Here is a 19,625-nt window from a genome sequence, read left to right as displayed (position 1 = left end):
ATCATCCTGGAAAGCAAAGGTCAATTTAGCAAATGTCCAGTGTTCACTAAAGCATAGTTTGTTGATCTAATTTTAGTTATAATGAGACTTACTTTAAAAAAGTGGGTGTGGGGAGTGCATGGCACAAATTTATAAACTTCTTCTAGCAGAAGGTTCTTTACTCAGTACTGTGTTCATATTAAAAAATATGACTCCAGAGGGCAAAAAAGTCTGTGTGGTCTGTTTTCCTGGAATGTAAATTATACCTGGAGACCTTTTCTTCCCGAAGATCACATATTCCATTATGTGGGCTTTTTGTAAATGCTTACTGAATTAAAACAGCTTTTGAAGAAGATCATCCCGTAAATGGGTGAAGACTCAAAACACTCAAAAGAGAGATTTTTATTCCCTGACGTAACTCTGTATTTTAAAGCAAAGAGAGGTAGAGAAAAATTTATATTATCAAAGCAGCTGGTGGAAGAATTACTTTTGAACCAGGTTATCTTCCCCAGAGGTGCATCTGAGAGCTACAGTTGAAAACCTGGCAGTTATTCAGAATAACTCCTGAAAGGGGTGCCCATGTAGAGTAGTGATTAGGTTTCAGTACTGAGAAAGTGTTAAGGCAGCTGATTTTGAGGACAGAAGGAAGCATGGGATGAATTCAGTGTTACATGCTCTCTTAACAGTTGTGTTCCTTGTTGTGTCTCCCCAGCCTTATTAAACAGTTGCATAATTTGTTGAGTGTCTGCCCTCTGCTGGGATATGAGCTCTGGGAGGGCAAATCCTACAGCTCTCTTGTTGCACATGACCAGGTTCTAGCACATGAACAGTGTAGGCATTTGACAAATATTTATTGAAGGAATGAAAATGTACAAGAATAAAAAGCATTTGGAAGTATGGTAAAATGGAGCTGTGCATTTCCAGGAAACTGGAAGGATACTTTCGTATTTTGAATGTGAAAACTAACCACCTTTGTTCTCGGTTGCTTATTAGTGTATGTTGAGGGATTTCACTCTCACCAGGCCTATCATTCCTCCTCTCTTCCTATCCTGAGTTGAAGAATGTTTCCACTTATCTAAGGGTGAAACTTCTATTGTGGTTTACCTAATCTGACCTAAGGAAGGCTTAGTTTTAATTGATAGTGTAGCAGCTAGTTTCAAATTGTATCATTCTGCTTCAGAAAGTGTTCTGTGAAATATCTTGTTTGGTATCAAGAATATAATTTTATGATGAATTGGTTTCTGCTATTGTGGTAATTAATTAACTTGGCTGTCAACAATAGCCCATTTACAGGAACTTTGATAATTGTGAATTCAGGTGGAAAAGAAAGGCTTCCTACATCTTGATGGTCATGCTAAAGAACTGGAATCTGGCCTGCACCCTTACCAGTTCATGCAGTTTGGTTTTGTTTATCCAGTAAGCATTTATTGAGGGCCTGCTCTGGCTCAGACATGGCGTTGCAACTGTAAAATTAAGCTAGGCTAGAATTCCTGCCTTCAAGTAACTCAGTTATGTGGCATATGGGCAAGGAAGCAAACAGATATAGTTAATAAATGCAGTTAGGTAAGTTTACTTCCTTGCCCTTGGCATTTGTACTTCTCTGCTTGTGAACACTTAACTGGCATATAACATATATACATGTACTCACATGCCAGAAGGTTATACCAAGAGGAAGGATGTTTTAGCTAAGGAAGAGTAAGTAAATTTTTTCAAACACCAGTCTCCTCCTTGAGCATCTGTAGTGCCTCCCACATGTTCTTCATGTGTTTGATATCCAGAGTCCTCAGCGAGGATTTCAGCTTCCTTCACTAGATAGTCCCTCCTTATGTCTTATCTCCTCATCTCTTGTTTATTATGGATAAAGTCTAGCAGGGAACCTGCTTGTTCTTGTCTCCCTGCTTGAATTCTCCAATCTTCTCTCACCACCTGTCTGACTTGTCAGCAGATGTAAATGACAATATTCATGGAAATGGCATCTCTTTGTCCACTGAGTCATGTTCTTTGTGGGTACAGTTCTTAAAGTCTTGTATTGATAAAAAGTACTTTTGTTGTTGTTCAGTCATTAAGTTGTGTCTTAATTGTCTTAAGTTGCGACTCTTGTAACCCCATGAACTGCAGCACTCCAGACTTCCCTGTCCTCCACTATCTCCCCGAGTTTGCTCAAACTCATGTCCATTGAGTCAGTGATGCCATCCAACCATCTCAGCCTCTGTCGCCCTCCTCTTTTGCCTTCAATATTTCCCAGCAACAGGATCTTTTCTAGTGAGTCGGATCTTCGCATCAGGTGAGCAAAGTATTGGAGCTTCAGCTTCAGCATCAGTCTTTCCAGTGAATATTCAGGGTTGATTTCCTTTGGGATTGACTGGTTTGATCTTGTAGTCCAAGGGACTCTCAACAGTCTTCTGTAGCACAATTGGAAAGCATCAGTTCTTCGATGCTCAGCCTTCTTTATGGTCCAACTCTCACATCTGTACACGACTACTTGAAAAACCATATCTTTGACTGTATGGTCCTTTGTCAGCAAAGTAATGTCTCTGCTTTTTAATACACTGTCTAGATTTGTCATAACTTTCCTTCTGAGGAGCAAGCGTCTTTTAAATTCCTGGCTACAGTCACCGTCCGCAGTGATTTTGGAAGTCTGTCAAGACTGTCTTGACAAGCAAGAAGTCCGTCACTTCACTTTTTCTCCAACTGTTTGCCATGAAATGAAGGGACTGGATGCCATGATCTTAGCTTTTTGAATGTTGAATTTTAAGCCAGCTTTTTCACTCTGCTGTTTCACCTTCAGCAAGAGCCTCTTCAGTTCTTCTTCACTTTCTGCCATTAGGGTGGTGTCATCTGCATATCTGAGGTTGTTGGTATTTCTCCCGGCATTCTTGATTCCAACTTGTGATTTCGCATGATGTACTCTGCATAGAAGTTAAATAAGCAGAGTGACAATATACAGCCTTCACATACTCCTTTCCCAATTTGGAACCAGTCCGTTGTTCCATGTCCGGTTCTAATTCTTGCTTCTTGAGCTGCATACAGGTTTCTCTGGAGGCAGTTAAGGTGGTCTGGTATTCCCAACTCTTTAAGAATTTTCCTGTTTATTGTAATCTACCCTGTCAAAGGCTTTAATGTAGTCAGTGAGGCAGAACTAGATGTTTTTTCTGGAATTTCCTTGCTTTCTCTGTGATCCAGCGATTATTGGTAGTTTGACCTCTCATTCCTCTGCCTTTTCTAAATCTAGCTTATACATCTGGAAGTTCTCGGTTCACGTACTGCTGAAGCCTAGCTTGAAGGATTTTGAGCATTACTTTGCTAGCATGTGAAATGAGTACAGTTGTTCAGTAGTTTGAATGTTCTTTGGCATTGCACTTCTTTGGGATTGGAGTGAAAACTGACCTTTTCCAGTCTGTGGCCACTGCTGAGTTTTCTAAATTTGCTGACATATTGAGTGCAGCACTTTCACATCTTCACCTTTTAGGATTTGAAATAGCTTGGCTGGAATTCTGTCACCTCCACTAGCTTTGTAATTCTTCCTAAGAGCCATTTGACTTCACAGTCTAGGATGTCTGGTGCTAGGTGAGTGACCGCACCATTGTGGTTATCTGAGTCATTAATACCTCTTTTTGTACAGTTTTTCTGTGTAATCTTTTCACATCTTAGTCTCCTGCCTCTGTTAGGTCCTTGCCATTTCTCTGTCATGTGCCCGTCCGTGCATGACACGTTTTGTCAGAACCTCCTCTGTGGCCTGTCTGTCTCGGGTGGCCTTGGATTGCATGGCTCATACCTTCATTGGGTTACACAAGCCCCTTCGCCACAACAAGGTTGTGATCCATGGAAAGTACTTTTAGAAACTTTAAATTTCTGTCCTAGGGTTAATATAATGCCTCCCCTTTTTTCATTTTCAGTTAGATTTGGTGTTTTTCTTTCTTAGTAGATTATTACTAGGACAGTGCCTTGCATTTAGACAATACCTTGTCTTTGCTCGCAGTGCGGCGTTTGAAGTCGCTATCAGGAAGTTAGGGCTTCCCTGGTAGCTCAGCTGGTAAAGAATCCGCCTGCAGTGCAGGAGATCCGGGTTCAATTCCTGGGTTGGGGAGATCCCCTGGAGTAGGCATGGGCTACCCCACTCCAGTATTCTGGGGCTTCTCTGACGGCTCAGCTGGTAAAGAATTTGCCTGCAGTGCGGGAGACCTGGGTTCGATCCCTGGGTTGGGAAGACCGGTGGAGAAGGGAACGGCTACCCACTCCAGTATTCTGAGCACTAAGCTGATGATGTGGCTTGTCCTTCAGCTGAGGAATTGGTGGAAGTGGCATTCATGTTTGTTTTCACCAGAGCAGTGGTCCTCAGACTTGAGAGTGTTTCAGAATCACCTGGAGCGTTTGTTAAAAGACAGATTGCTGACTCCACCCCCCAGGCTGTCTGATTCTATATATTAAGGGTAGAGTGCAAGAATTTGCACTCAGTTTGGCAGCTGCATTTTGAGAAGCACCTCATCAAAGGAATATTCCATTGTATTGAAGAGCAGTTAATAAACCAAGAAATGAATGTAAAGAAGTAAGAAGCTGTATTACTGTAATGTTCCTGTGTTAGCTCTCAAGCATCAGGTAGTCTTGATTTTGTGGATAGGGGCCTCAGGGTATCTGTTATACTAGAAAAGAGGATGGTGTAGTACTTTCAGTATTGGATATTAGTTTTCTATTGCTGGGTAACAAATTACCAGAGATTTGGTGGTATAAAACAACACACATCTATTGTCTCCCACTTTTCTGTGAGTCAGGGCACTAGTGACTTGGCTTCTCTGCTTACGTGTCACCAGCCTGCCATGCAAGTGTCATCGGCGCTGTGTTCTCATCTGGAGTTCAGGGTCCTCGTCCAAGCTCATGTGGTTGTTCGCCGAATTTAGTTCTTTCTAATCGTTGGTCCAAGGCTCTTGGCTTCTAGAAGTTGCCCACTTTTCTGGCCACATGGCTGTCACCATAGGCACTTCATGTCATTGCTGTTTGCTTCTTTAAGGTCAATAGGAAACTCTTCTTCAAACTGTTAAAATGGAGTCCTAGGTAATGAACTATGTTATGGAAATGGCATCTCATCACCATTTCGTATAATGTTTTCTTGGGACTTCCCTGGTGGTCCAGTGGTTAAGACTCTGCACTCCCAATGCAGAGGGTCTTGGTTCCATCCCTGGTCAGGGAACTAAGATCCCAAATGCCTCTCAACATGCCCCCCCCCCCCAAAAAAAAAAGTTATAATATTCTCTCAATCAAGGCAGTGACATCAGTCACCTTCACTGTATTCTGTCAATGAGAAGCAAGTCACAGGTTCCACCATCAAGGGAGTGAATGAACAGTGAAGGGGAAGGGATTGATTATTTGTATAAAGAGTTTGACTTATTGGGGATTAATTACCTTATGATATATCTGCTACCAACTGGAAGACAGAAAATATTGGAGGACATTATGTTAATAACAATTTTAGTATATTGGATCTATCAGTAAGTAGCCCATGATTGTGTTTGGGCCAGGAGAGGATAGTCTGGTTTAAAACAAAGTGATCCATTTCACAAAAATGTTCCAAGATGACTCATAAAGGATTTATAATTTAGGCCTTCCTGCTTATTAGCTGTTAATTCCTGAATTTTATAGTTTCTTCATCTGTAAAATAGGGTGGAATAATCTATCTTATCTATCTTACAATATCAAATAAGAGAACAGATATAATTGTACTTTGGAGACTGTATACATGCAAATGGAGACATGGTATTATTAGTGGGGGAGAGTAAGAGCAATTTCCCCCTTGTGAAGAGACAAGTTGCTGTGAACTAGTTCCCAGAGGAAAACTGTTCCTCTCATCACTGATGGAGTCACTGTATACTGCCACTTAAGTAAACATGCAGAGTAGTTTGTATTTATTTGTCCATATGTGCAGACATTCAAAGATGTTTCAGTTCAGTTCAACCGCTCAGATGTGTCCTGCTGGAGTCCAGCCCCAGCAGGATCCAGGGGGTTCCCTTAGGATGAACGGCGTCGGCGAGTGATAGAAGACACGTGAGACCAGCCTTGATAGGGCCAAGTCTACGAGGGAGAGAGAGAGAGAGAGAGAAATGACCAGACGGGGGTGCAGAGAGTCTGGAAGAGTCTGGCAATGTTTTATTTTTTACCGTAGCTTTTATACCCTAAGTTAGTACATTTCTAAGGGGAAGATAGTTTAACATTACATCAGCTTGTCCTTCACAAAACCAGGGTGTTTTCTGCATACTTCTTTGTTTATGAGGGTCTTGTACATTATCTTCTGGCCTTGGGGCCTATTAACATTTTATGCAGGTCAGGGGAATGTAAACCTATTTTCCGTTTTTATGGTGACCTTAACTGAAAGGTAACAGTGTCATAGGGAAATAGTACAGAGTAGAATTATATTTTTGTTAATACAAAAATTAATCTTTCTGCAAAAGTTGTCAGTTGCATTTATCTAAGAAGTTTACCCCATACTGACTCTGCGACTTTGGTGAGGCAGCTTCTGCCTAGCACTCCTGGCTGACAATTAACAACCATCTCATTGTTACCACACTAGGGCTAAGTTCTTATTTGTCTAGATCTTTAACTATATTAACAATGGTTTTTATAACACAACCTTAGCACATTGAAGGCAAAAACACAGCAAGCAAATCACAACCCAGTAACCACCTATAGAATAATTTTTCTTATGTTTTCTAATAGGATTCCTTTACCCCTTAAAAGGGCTCTATATCTATTAGGGCTTTTATATAATCAGGTTCTTTATACTATTCTATGATTAAAATGTCATAAGCAATCATGCATATTAGTACCAAGGGCATAAATGCATTTGACTAACAAACTACCAGCAAAGGAGCTCAAATTAAAACACTCCTTTCACCCTAAATAATCTCATAAACTACCACCACCCTAAAAACTTATAGATTAAAGTTCTAAATTAATTCTTATTTGGAAAGAAATCTGGGAAGGTCTTCTGCCTAAATTACAGAAATTAGGGAGTAGTTTATTAAAGCAAGCATCAGAAGAACAGATACCATCTTTAAGGTGAGTGCCGGGGGCAGCTTTGGGGCAGCTTTTCGGAATCCCTGAAAACCTGATCCGCCTTGCCCGTCAGGCTTTCTCCCCGTGACCTTGTCATGGGTGGGATCTCATGAGCTAGCCTTTTTGGAATCCTTGAAAACCTGATCCGCCTTGCCCGTCAGGTTTTCTCCCTTATGGCCTTTTTAGGGGTAGGGTCTCGTGTGTTGGCTCCCGGCAGTGTCCAACTCTTTGAAACCCCATGGATTGCAGCACGCCAGGCTTCCCTGTCCATCACCAACTCCTGGAGCTTACTCAAATTCATGTCCATCAAGTTGGTGATGCCATCCAACCATCTCATCCTCTGTCATCCCTTTCTCCTGCCTTCAATCTTTCCCAGCACCAGGGTCTTTTCCAGTGAGTTAGTTCTTCGCATCAGGTGGCCAAAGTATTGGAGTTTCAGCTTCAACATCAGTCCTTCCAATGAATATTCAGGACTGATTTCCTTTAGGATTGACTGGTTGGATATCCTTGCAGTACAAGTGACTCAAGAGTCTTCTCTAACACCACAGTTCAAAAGCATCAATTCTTTGGCGCTCAGCTTTCTTTATAGTCCTAACTCTCACATCCATACATGATTACTGGAAAAACCATAGCTTTGACTAGACAGACCTTTGTTGGCAAAGTAATGTCTCTGCTTTTTAATGTGCTATCCAGGTTGGTCATAGCTTTTCTTCCACAGAGCAAACGTCTTTTAATTTCGTGGCTGCAGTCACCATCTGCAGTGATTTTGGAGCCCTCCCAAAATAAAGTCACTGTTTCCATTGTTTGCCCATCTATTTGCCATGAAGTGATGGGACCAGATGCCATGATCTTAGTTTTCTAAATGTTGAGTTTTAAGCCAACTTAAACTCTTTCACTTTCATCAAGAGGCTTAGTTCTCCTTTGCTTTCTGCCATTAAGGATGGTGTCATCTGCATATCTGAGGTTGTTGATATTTCTCCTGGCAATCTTGATTCCAGCTTGTGCTTCATTCAGCCCAGCATTTCACATGATGTACTCTGCATATAAGTTAAATAAGCAGGGTGACAATATACAGCCTTGACGTACTCCTTTCCCAATTTGGAACCAGTCTGTTCCATGTCCAGTTCTAACTGTTGCTTCTTGACCTGCATACAGATTTCTCTAGAGGCAGGTAAGGTGGTCTGGTATTCCCATCTCTTTAAGAATTTTCCACAGTGTTGTGATCCACAGTCAAAGGCTTTGGCATAGTCAATAAAGCAGAAGTAGATGTTTTTCTGGAACTCCCTTGCTTTTTTGATGATTCAGTGGATGTTGGCAATTTGATCTCTGGTTCCTCTGCCTTTTCTAAAACCAGCTTGAACATCTGGAAGTTCACGGTTCACGTATTGCTGAAGCCTGGCTCAGAGAATTTTGAGTATTGCTTTACTAGTGTGTGAGATGAGTGCAGTTGTGCGGTAGTTAGAGCATTCTTTGGCATTGCCTTTCGTTGGGATTGGAATGAAAACTGACCTTTTCCAGTCCTGTGGCCACTGCTGAGTTTTCCAAATTTGCTGACATATTGAGTGCAGCACTTTCACAGCATCATCTTTTAGGATTAGCAGTAGCTCAACTGGAATTCCATCCCCTCCACTAGCTTTGTTCCACTTGACTTCACATTCTAGAATGTCTGGCTCTAGGTGAGGGATCACACCATCATGGTTATCTGGGTCATGAAGATCTTTTTTGTGTAGTTCTGTGTATTGTTGCCACCTCTTCTTAATATCTTCTGCTTCTGTTAGGTCCATACCATTTCTGTCCTTTATTATGCCCATCTTTGCATGAAATGTTCCCTTGGTATCTCTGATTTTCTTGAAGAGATCTCTAGTCTTTCCCATTCTATTGTTTTCCTCTATTTCTTTGCATTGACCACTGAGGAAAGCTTTTTTGTCTCTCCTTGCTGTTCTTTGGAACTCTGCATTCAAATGGATATATCTTTCCTTTTCTCCTTCATCTTGTTTATTGAGCTCCTACTGTGTGACAGATGCAGATAGGATCAGGCTGGGAAGCCTTCTCCCTTCTCTTAAATGTTATTTTAAAATGCCAACTGTCAGTGAGTCCCACATTTGTATGTGAATGTAGTTCTTTTGATTGCCTTCATATTTGTTGAGTGACTAACAGTTTTTAATAATTGGGATCTTTTGTTTTATGTTTTGTGCTTAAGTGACTGCCCAGAGGCTTGGAATGCCATTGCTAAAGAAATCTGCAAGAGTGGTAGAGCACATGTTGACCACAACGGATCCTGCCCCCATAGAGACTTACAGCTAAACATGGTTGAGTCCTGAGACCCCTCAGCAAGGGACTGACCTCCATGCCATATTAATACCACACAGACACTTGAGAGAAGAAACTTGACATTTCTTTTCTCTCCCCTGAGTTCTTAAGAAAGGTTGATAATGTGTTTCTTTCATTTAAGAGATATCTGGGAAGTTGGTATGAGCAGTAAACAGTTTAATACAGTGAACCCAGTTGGGAACCAAAATTGGTTCTTTGTGATTGTCCTGCTTTTTATTCCTAAAATCATGGATGATTTGGAAGTCACGAATTTGGAGAGTAATTTTAAAAAGTCAGAAACATCAGTTTGAGCTTACCTACAGCTGCAATGATTAACAATCAGTGCAGTTTATGAACTATTATTAGCTTGTACTCAATCCATACTTTATGAATTTCCATGGTTAACTAAAATATGTTTTATAAGTGTGAAGTTTATTTTTCAAGTGGGTAAAGACAGGCAGTCATTTGGTAGTTAAGAGACTTCCTCCTTATATTGATCAGAAGACAAAGCAAGGGAAATCTGATATTAGATGGTAGAGTGCTACCATCTATATTAGTACTAGATGGGACACTAGCCTCAGTCTGGTTAATAAGTTGTTCAGAGCACTGCATTTAGTACAAAGATGTGTCAGTTCATCAGTTTTCTTATCAGTTTATAGAAGAGATTTAAAATATAGTACCTGTACCAGGAAGTGGTTCCATAGTTTTCCTTTTGTTGGAGGCAATTTCCTTCTGAAATTAAGAGGAGACTCACATTTCTAGTGTCCTTCTCAAAAATGGGCACTTACTAGCATATTTTAGAAGTAATTTAGAGTCTTGTACTGCTCCTGGCCTAACCGGTAATTGCCACTGGCCTGCTATACTGTAGCACTTTTGTACCTGTTTTGCACTTTTGCCGCCCTCCGGTCTATTTTCTATACCATAAACAGTGTGATCCTTTAAAAATATAAATCAGGACATGCATTGGGCTTATGATAAAATAAAACTCACTGTGGACCTTTTCGGTGTTGTCTGCCAACGTCTCATTTCATACCACTCTTCCTTGTTCATTCATGAGCTGTGGAGTGGTTTTCCTCCACTTTGTGGTCTTCCCACGTTTTGTTCTCTGCTTTAGAAGGTGTCTTGGCACGAACCCTCCCTCCTTCCCAATTTTTTACCTATAAACTGCGCACACGCACACACACACACACGTGCATACTGTGACACATATATTCTTTATTTTCTCTCTCATTTTTAAGGTATAAATTATATACAAATGCCCAGATCTTAAGTATATAATTTAATGAATTTTTGCGTTTATGCATACCCATGTAACCATCACCCAGGTCATGAAACAGAATTATTTCTAGCACCTCAGAGGGCCCCCATTTAGTCCCTCTCATCAGACTGTTACTATGATCTCTTTTTGCCGTAAATTAATTTTGTCTGATTTTGAACTTCATATAAATGGAATCTTCAACAGTATGTTCTCTTTAATAGTCTCACTTTTGTTTACTCACTGTCCTGTCTTGTACATTCTTTACCTGTCTTATCTTCTAGGACTCAGCTTTAGTGTCCGCTCCTCAGAGAAGCTTTTTCTGAGCACCTTAGACACATTCCTGGTCCTCTGGTCCTCTGGGACAGCACCCCATTTATTGCTTTTCATGGTACTGATCACAGCTGTGATTGTGACTTGCTTCCCTGCTTGCCGTCTTTCTCACATTTAGACTACGGGCTTGGTGAACACAGGACACGGCGTCTTGTTCACTGCACGTTTCTGGCGGCGTAGCACAGTGCCTGGCACAGTCATAGGCCCTCAGTCACACATGTTTGTTGACTTAATAAATGAATGAATGAGTGAAGAATGAACCCTGCTTTATTTCCAGACTTGTACTAAAGTAAAAAGAAAAAAGGTCTTGCAACTTTCTAATATTTGACAAAATATTATCTAAGGTAATTCTGGATTTCATTAAGACTTTTCTTTGTGGGCTAGGTTGACTAATTGCCTTTGGTGACAGTACAGAATTCTATACCCAGTAAAAATGACTAAATGTGTGAATAGCATCTTGCGGGGACTGTTTAGAAATTCAACCTTGATCCACATTTTTATAGAGACTTAGATGAAGTCGTTGCTAATATGACAGCTTTGTTGTTTGTTGTTTAGTTGCTAGGTCACGTCTGACTCTTTTCTGACCCCGTGGACTAGCCTGGCAGGCTCCTCTGTCTGTGGGATTTTCTAGGCAAGAACACTGGAGCGGGGTGCCATTTCCTTCTCCAGGGGATCTTCCCCACCCAGGGATTGAACCCGTGTCTCCTGCTTGGTAGGCAGATTCTTTACTACTGAGCCACCTGGGAAGCCCAGTTTTACATGCTAAGAATTTGGGGGTGCATAGCTAGAACATAGATTACTGAGTCTGACCTCCAAGGAGATCAGAAAGATGAGTCATCTCTAGCAGGATGAAGTGTTAAAATGGTAAATGTAGGGTCTTACACTTAGGTTCCAGTAATTAACTTCACATGAATGTAGAGAAAGGTGGCTTTGCAGTCTGTATAAGAGAGGCCAGAGGAGTTCAGGTGACTGTGAAGTTGTGTCTAAGTTGCAGAATGACTTTATTTCCATGGGAAATTAATACTATGTTGAGCACCTGTTAGAGAAATGAGTTATTGAGGAAGAAGGGCTAATAGTTCTTGTTCTTTGTACTCATGCACCACCTGAAATGTTCCTTTTGCCCTGAATCACACTTTTGTGTTGGTTTAACAACAAAATGGATTGAATGGAGCACTGGTTGTCAGACTAAAGCCCCCAGACACCCTGTTTTGGGAATAAAGTTTTGGCACAGCATGCCCATTTGTTTTCTTATTTTCGGTGACTTCTTTCTGCTTCAGTGACAGAGACCATATGGCCTGCAAAACTTAAAATATTTAGACTTTCTGGCATTTTCCAGAATAAGTTTTCCAACTTCTGTTCGAGAGAACTCGACCTTGATGATGAAGGGGAATGAAACTGTGACAAGAGAGGAGCAGCACAATGAATGTGAGATTTTTTAACCAGGTGAAGAGAAGATTTAGTGCGACAGGAACCATCTTTAAATATGGAAAGCATTATTGTTTGGAAGAAAAATCAGAACCGTATCTGTTTAGCTGTGTGAGGGAAATTGAAAACATGATAGGAAGTATGGGGCGAGGGGAGGATTTTGCTATCATGTAGAAAAATTGTTTTAGCGTTGGATTGGGGTATTTTTAGAAGTAATGAGTGTTTTGGTAACCAGAGGCATTTAAAAAGAGGCCTGGAACTTCCCTAGTGGTCCAGTGGTTGGGACTCTGCTGCAGGGGGTGTGAGTTCTGTCCCTGGTGGGGGGACTAAGATCACACATGCTATGAGGCATGGCCAGAAATTAAAAAATGTAAAGAGGCCGATGACTTTTACCTATTCCCGTAGGCGAATACGTAAATACGAATACATAAATACGTAAATACGAATACGTGAGAACTACACGTCTCCTGAACTGTTGTGTTTCTAAGATTTTGCCTTGGAATGGTTCTCAAACTCAGGCTGTGGTTTGCAAGCGTTTCTCCAGGGCACTGGCTTTGTCTGGCCCAGCATTGTTTTGTGCTCTGCTGTGATTAGTCGCTTAGTCGTGTCCAACTCTTTGTGACCCCGTGGACTGTAGCCCGCCAGGCTCCTCTGTCCATAGGGATTCTCCAGGGAAGAATATTGGAGTGGGTTGCCATGCCCTCTTCCTGGGGATCTTCCAAGCTAGGGATTGAACCCAGCTCTCCCGCATTACAGGTGGATTATTTACTCTCTGAGCCACCAGGGAAGCCCAACAGATTGTATTGGGTTGGCCAAAGAATTCGTTTGGGACGAAGGAAAAACCCGAACGAACTTTTTGGCCAACCCAATAGGTCAAGCAAGTTCTGCAGGCCTTAACAGGGGATTATTACTTGAGTCAGATATTCTGGTGTCTACCAAAACATCATTCCAATAGAAAATAAAAATATATTTGACAGGCATTAACTGAATCTAGTTTGGCACCTTTAAAAGTTTACATTTTGCTTATTTTTTCAGGCATATGAAAGGTTTGACTCCTTCTTTCCTCCTATTGATTCACAAGACAGTTTCGAGTTTCTTTGTTTATACCAGGTGATATGTGACCTTGAAAAAAAATACTCAAATGTGTAAGGCTAAACCACAGAGCCCTCTTTAGGTTTATTGTTGGCTACCTTTTGTAATCTCATATTAAATTTTCTCGCTATACTTGAGCTTATCAGCTATTATTAAATGTAAAAAATCCAGTTCGGCAGACACCATTTTGTATTGAGTTTTGTAATCTTTTCATACTTCTACTGTTCCCCTGAAATAGAGATTTAGAGGTAAAACTCCAAATTTACAAAAGAGGAGCTTTTCTAATCAATATACCATGAGTAAATGACCTTCTTTTAGATCCAAGTTCGAATTATGGAAAGCTGCTGAATGAGACGCATTCAGCAAACATTTGAATTAAGCATTGTACTCTGTACATTGTGTTAACTATTTGTGTGATGTCTTTTGTGTGTGTGTGTGTGATGTCTTGAACGGTGTTCTTCTAATTTGGACTTCTTTCAACTTTTGTACTTTGCAGCAGGTGATAGAGTTGAAATGTCTGGTTTTCCTGCTTATGTGACCTGCTGGCTACATCATGTGGGTCTGGGTTTGGACCTTGGTGAAACGGAGGAGGCCAGGGCCCTCCCACTTTGTCTTCGGCAGTTTTCAGGGTTCATATTGGTTGTTTGTCCTCAGTCTGAAAACGTAAATTCAGGTGGTCCTCTCAGTTGCAGTCACGTTCATTTTGCAGAGGTTCAGATGTCATGCATGGTATCTGTTACTTGGAAAAGCTTTGTAGACTGTAGAGAACCGTGCAAGGAGAAGTTGACTTTAGCACAGACAGTAATATTCATGTAAGGTGGGCTTCTTCTGAGAGTCTGGGTGCAGCTGCAGAGCTTCTCGCTCTGAACAGAGTTCTTCTTCATCATTTTCTTCTGAGTTATCGCATTTCATCCAAATGAGTTGGAGAAGTGGAGGCATTCAGACATGGGTTCTGTTGAATAAACATTTGACTTCCTAGCTGACTCTTTGTGAACAGTATTTTAAATGATTTCTATTTATTTACTTTTTGCTCCATCTCACTTTTGAATCTTGAAACACCGGTGGGAAACATTTCCTGCATATCTATAAAACGTTCAGGAAGGGAGTGGGATTTGGGGGTGGTAAAGTCGCAGGGGCAGGGCGAATTCAGGAAGAAATTTTGATCTTTAATTATGATTTTTTAAAAATCAGATTAAGTGCTTGCTACTTATTTTATAGTCATATTGAACATAAGTGTAAAACACAGTTGAAACTTTTTTCAAGCATTTGACTAGTATGCTATCTTTTAAATGTCAGCTTGTTAAATTAGGTGGTATTCCCAGTCCCTGAGGATGAGAATTGTTTCTTCCCAATTTTGTATCCCTTCTTCTTTGAATGTAGTGAATGCTTCGTACATGCCAGGCACTCCAGTATGTGTATCTCTGATGAATAAGTCATCAACATGACTCTTAAAGTATTACATAATTATATACAGATCTTTTGTTAGAATTTTTCTAAGTTTTACTAAATAGCTCAACAATTGGGGCATACCTTTGAATATAATGTAACCTGTTCTTTTCTTCCTTTGCTTATTTAAGGAATCCATTTTCCTGCTGTAAAGGGATCTGTCATTCTTTTGGTGCTCCAAACACACTTAATGATACATAATGCTTATACATACAGCACTTACTGTGGGCTCAGTACTCTTCTAAGTGCTTCATGTATGATGTTAGTTTATCTAATCCTTATGGCAATCTTTTGAGGTAAAACTTTGATCCTAATTTTATAGGTGAAAAAACTAAGAGGATTTAAATAACCTGCCCAAGATTGCACCACTAGTCAGTGCATTAGTAATGGTGTAAAGGGTGAAGCAGCAAGGTTACCATTAGTTGAGAGTGATAAAGGAGGTTGTCTGAGTGGTCTGTGTGTGAATGCACAGGGCGCTTATTATCCTGCATAGTAGGGGAACACTTGAAAGCAATATAAAATTTTCTGCTGCCACATTGTAATATCATAAAAGCTGATTTGAGTAAAAAAAAATCTGGCTGTACTTGGCCGTCTTTGCCCCATTCATGCTTTTCTAGTTCTGTTATTTAGATAAGGACATCATATAAATAGATATATTCTTTAGGTTATTTTTATACTGTTATTTTCGTTTGAGAAATATTGTTCTATGTGCTGTTATGCAAGGATTAACTCTGAATATTTTCTTTCATTTCTTAACAGTACAGTGCTGTGGATACCAACCCACTCTCTCTGTATGTCATGCACCCATTTTGGAACACTGTAGTAAAGGTGAGATGATTAATGCGCATGCATTTGGGTTTTAGTAAAGTTTAAGTATTTTAAACTGTTTTTTGGAGTATTGCAGATGTAACAATAAGACACTTAGAGAAACTGCCTCTCCCATCCTCCCTTCCCTTAGTCACATACCTTTTGATTTATCTTATCACTGAAGTATAAGCTTATACTCTAGATCTATTATGTTTATAAAATGCTTCTAAAGTATGTTATGATTATAAAAGTTTGTTGATTATACAATTACTTAAAACAGAAAACAGAAATGCTTATTTCTATTAACTGGAGATTATGATTTGCAATTTAATGTATATAATACCTACATATAATCCAAGTTTATAGCTTTTATTATGACACATTTGTATGTTGTGATATATACTGGACAGAGATTTCACTACTTTAATTATTTTGTAATTATTTTGGAAAAAAATAGGTATTTCCTACTTGGCTGGCTCCAAATCTGATAACCTTCTCTGGCTTTCTGCTGGTTGTGTTCAATTTTCTACTTATGGCATACTTTGATCCTGACTTTTATGCTTCAGGTATGATTATTGCTTTAATATAAAATCTTAAATATCTTTAATATAAAATCTTAAATAGAAAATAAGATATGGCTATTTTCTGATTCTGTTAAGATGCTTGCAATTCTGAAAAGTTTTGAATATTATCAGTTCAGTTTAGTCACTCAGTCATGTCTGACTCTTTGTGACCCCGTGGACTGCAACACGCCACGCTTCCCTGTCCATCAGGGAACCAAGTTGGTTTCCTAGAATTTGGATATGCTATCTAAAAAGCAGTGAGGTTTTTGTATATAAAGAGTAATTAGATTTATAAGAAGATGGAAAATTAGGACTGTGACTTTTTGCCTAAAAAGAATATAAGCAAGGCCCAACAAACCTACCAGAAATATCCCTTCCCTCTTTCTAGTTATTGAATAAAAGTCCCCCTTTTATAGAGGGACTATGATCTCTCTTGCCCTCTGCACAGCATTTGTATTTGCCTTTAATAACTCCCAGTTTCCTCAGAGTATGGTTGAAAAATGAAATGAAAATGTTCATCTCTCAGTCATGTCCGACTGTGACCCCATGAACTTTAGCCTGCCAGGTTCCTCTGTCTGTGGAATTTTCCAGGCAAGAATACTGGAATGCGTAGCCATTCCCTTCTCCAGGGAATCTTCACAATTCAGGGATCAAACCCTGGTCTCCTGCATTACAGGCAGATTCTTTACCACTGAGCCACCAGGGAAGCCCCCTGAAAATGGTTGTTAGACCTTAAATATTTATTGACAGAAGTCTGGCCCTTACTGAGAAGGAGAGGAAAAATGTTCCTTTGTAGGCAGTTTCAGCCTTTTCCCAGCATCTTCTTTCAGACCTGTTGGTCTTTTCTTCCTTCCATATCCAGCTTCTGCCCTGGCCAGAGAGAATCTGGAGTGTATTTGGGGTTGGCGGGGAGGGGATATGTGGGAGACAGAGGTTTTTTTAATTCCTCAACAGGTGGGTGAAGTTGAGAACAACAGAAAGATGGAGGTAGATGAGTGTTTTTTGCATTCTAAGTTAGAGGATATATTTTCCAATAAGAATACTTATAAATGATGTAGTCAGGAGTTTTAATACTGTATTTCATCTGTGTTATGGGTTCAGCAGACTTTTGTGCACTGACCTAGAGAAACTAACAATCTCTGAAAACCTTGTGTTTGTAGGAGAATTTAGAGTTTCAAATATTTAATTACTTTAAGAATTCTGAATATTGAAACTATACCTATGCTTGACTTTATAAACTGAAAATTTTAACCATCACTTCTCTATGTGAAATAAAATAGTAGTTGAATATCATAAAATACCATGTGAAAGATTAAATTTTGTGAAGCACAATTTTGATATTATGTGGGTTTTTTAAAAAAATTGTATTTCAATCCTCAGAACAGCCTCAAAATCTTTGTGACTAGATATAGTATTTTTTGACTAAATAAAATTATTTACTTAGCTCTAAAATATGTAACTATTATATATATTTCCCCAGGTCATAGAACTTGAAGGACCAGGTGGACCATCTAGTCCCAGTATTTCTGGGAAGTAGAAATCAGGAAAGGTTAAATGATATATTCAAGGCTACACTGTTGGTTGATTACAGAGCCAGGACTAGAACCCAGACCTCCTGAAGCTCACTTGTTCTTAGGGGGAAAAAGTGAGGTCCAGACACTTCAGAATGATCCTGATGACTAAATCATCCAGTTGAGGTGATTTATCTATACCCAAATCTGAAGGTCTTTTGTTCAGCTAATAATTTAGTGAGAGAGTATAGGTTGAAGGCTTTTTTACATGTTTGTATATAATCATAAACACCAAGGATCAGATTAAACAGAAGCATTTTTTAAATTCAAAAGACATTATTTTTCATTCTAGACACTTAAGTAAAGAAGAACAGTCAGTCTTCAGTTACGATTAAAGCTCAAAATAAATGCTTATTGTTTATGAGGGGTTGGGCAGTTATTTCTTGGGTTTTGTGCGAGTTTGCTGATATATTCTAATATTTACCTAGTTATGCATTTAAGATATAAAGTATTTCTACTTTTATTTAATAAAGAGAAACATTTCTCTTTTGACAGTATAGGCTATGGTTCCAACAATTGTACTTAGACTGCATTAAAACTGGAGTTGCTTTCCTTTCAGCACCAGGTCACAAGCATGTACCCGACTGGGTCTGGATTGTAGTGGGCATCCTCAATTTCATGGCCTACACTCTAGGTAAGAAATTGGCAAGCATTCATTTTAGTCAATGGCTGGCAAAACTGTCAGCAAGGGTAGCTACCCAGTAAGTTAACATTTTCTCCTATGCTTAATTCATTTTAACTAGGGTTTATTAATATCCTGTTTAACTTGATAAATATGTTCTTGAGTTTCTCTGTGAAAAATATTGTCATTTGCTAGGAATTTGGAGAATAGGATAGGCGTTGGCAAACTACCACTTGTGGGCCAAATCTGGCCGATTGTCTGTTTGTGTAGGTGGTGGTTCACTGCTCATTCTTTTGCATGTCTGTGGCTGCTTTCCTATGGCAGAGGCACAGTTGGGTAGTTGCAACAGAGACCATTTGGCCCAGAGTGTGTAAACTATATACTCTTTGGCCCTTTACAAAAAATATTTCCCAACTCTGGAATAAGATATCATTTTTGCTGTGAGTTTGGGAAGCAGTACTGACACGTCAGATAGTTGCAAAATACTGGGAAAGGTGCTGTAATAGAGTATAGCAGGGGAACAAACACAGCAGTGATCAGATTTTATTTGGTGGATGCAGTGGTCAGGGAAGTCCACTGGGCCAGGTCACAGCACCTAGTCTGCCAAGAGTGCGTTTCATTGGGATTGTCTGCGCGGCTTGTCCTGCACTCTTTAGGTCTCCTTCCCTGCTTTATTTTTCTCCATTGCACTTAAAACCATATGACCCACTTGTATGTTGTCGGTCTACTCTAAAATGTTAAGTTTCTTGGGAATTGCCTGGTGCTCCAGTGGTTAGGACTCTGTGCACTTTTCACAGGGTGGGAATTCCATTCCTGGTTGGGGAACTAGGATTCTACAAGCTGTGTGGTGTACCCCCTCCCCCATTTGTGTGTGTGTGTATGTGTGTGTGTGTGTGTATAATATAAGTTCCTTGAGGGTGAGTGCTTTATTTAGTTCACTGGGTACCCAGTGTTAAGAACAGTACCTGCTACATGGGAGGCACTCCGTACATGGTTTTTAAATGAATGTGATATAGCAGACCCTGACTTAAAAGTTGCTTAGGTCTCTTCAGATAAAGATGACTTGTATTTGTAACACCAGGATAATTTGGTACAGGGATTAAATCCTGGTGTGGTGAGTGGCCAGAGCTGTTAAGAGTGGGGAAGGAAGAGAATGAAATCAAGAATTATACAAAAGC

The 19,625-nt window shown here is 39.9% G+C and overlaps 1 protein-coding gene and 1 non-coding gene across 2 annotated transcripts in view; both read left to right on the top strand.

The window, feature by feature from the left end:
- SELENOI (selenoprotein I) overlaps nucleotides 1-19,625 on the top strand; it is a 46,193-nt gene that overhangs the window by 3,029 nt on the left and 23,539 nt on the right. The window contains exons 2-4 of the mRNA XM_043469151.1: nucleotides 15,644-15,712; nucleotides 16,149-16,257; nucleotides 18,385-18,459. Coding sequence (XP_043325086.1) covers nucleotides 15,644-15,712; nucleotides 16,149-16,257; nucleotides 18,385-18,459 — 253 coding nt within the window. The remainder of the gene's footprint in view (nucleotides 1-15,643; nucleotides 15,713-16,148; nucleotides 16,258-18,384; nucleotides 18,460-19,625) is intronic.
- On the top strand, nucleotides 5,092-5,164 carry TRNAG-CCC. Its single transcript has one exon. It is a non-coding gene; the product is annotated as a tRNA-Gly (tRNA).

The sequence above is a fragment of the Cervus canadensis genome, chromosome 5 (assembly GCF_019320065.1).
Source record: "Cervus canadensis isolate Bull #8, Minnesota chromosome 5, ASM1932006v1, whole genome shotgun sequence".
Taxonomy (NCBI): domain Eukaryota; kingdom Metazoa; phylum Chordata; class Mammalia; order Artiodactyla; family Cervidae; genus Cervus; species Cervus canadensis.
This window is presented reverse-complemented; position numbering and strand designations above follow the sequence as displayed.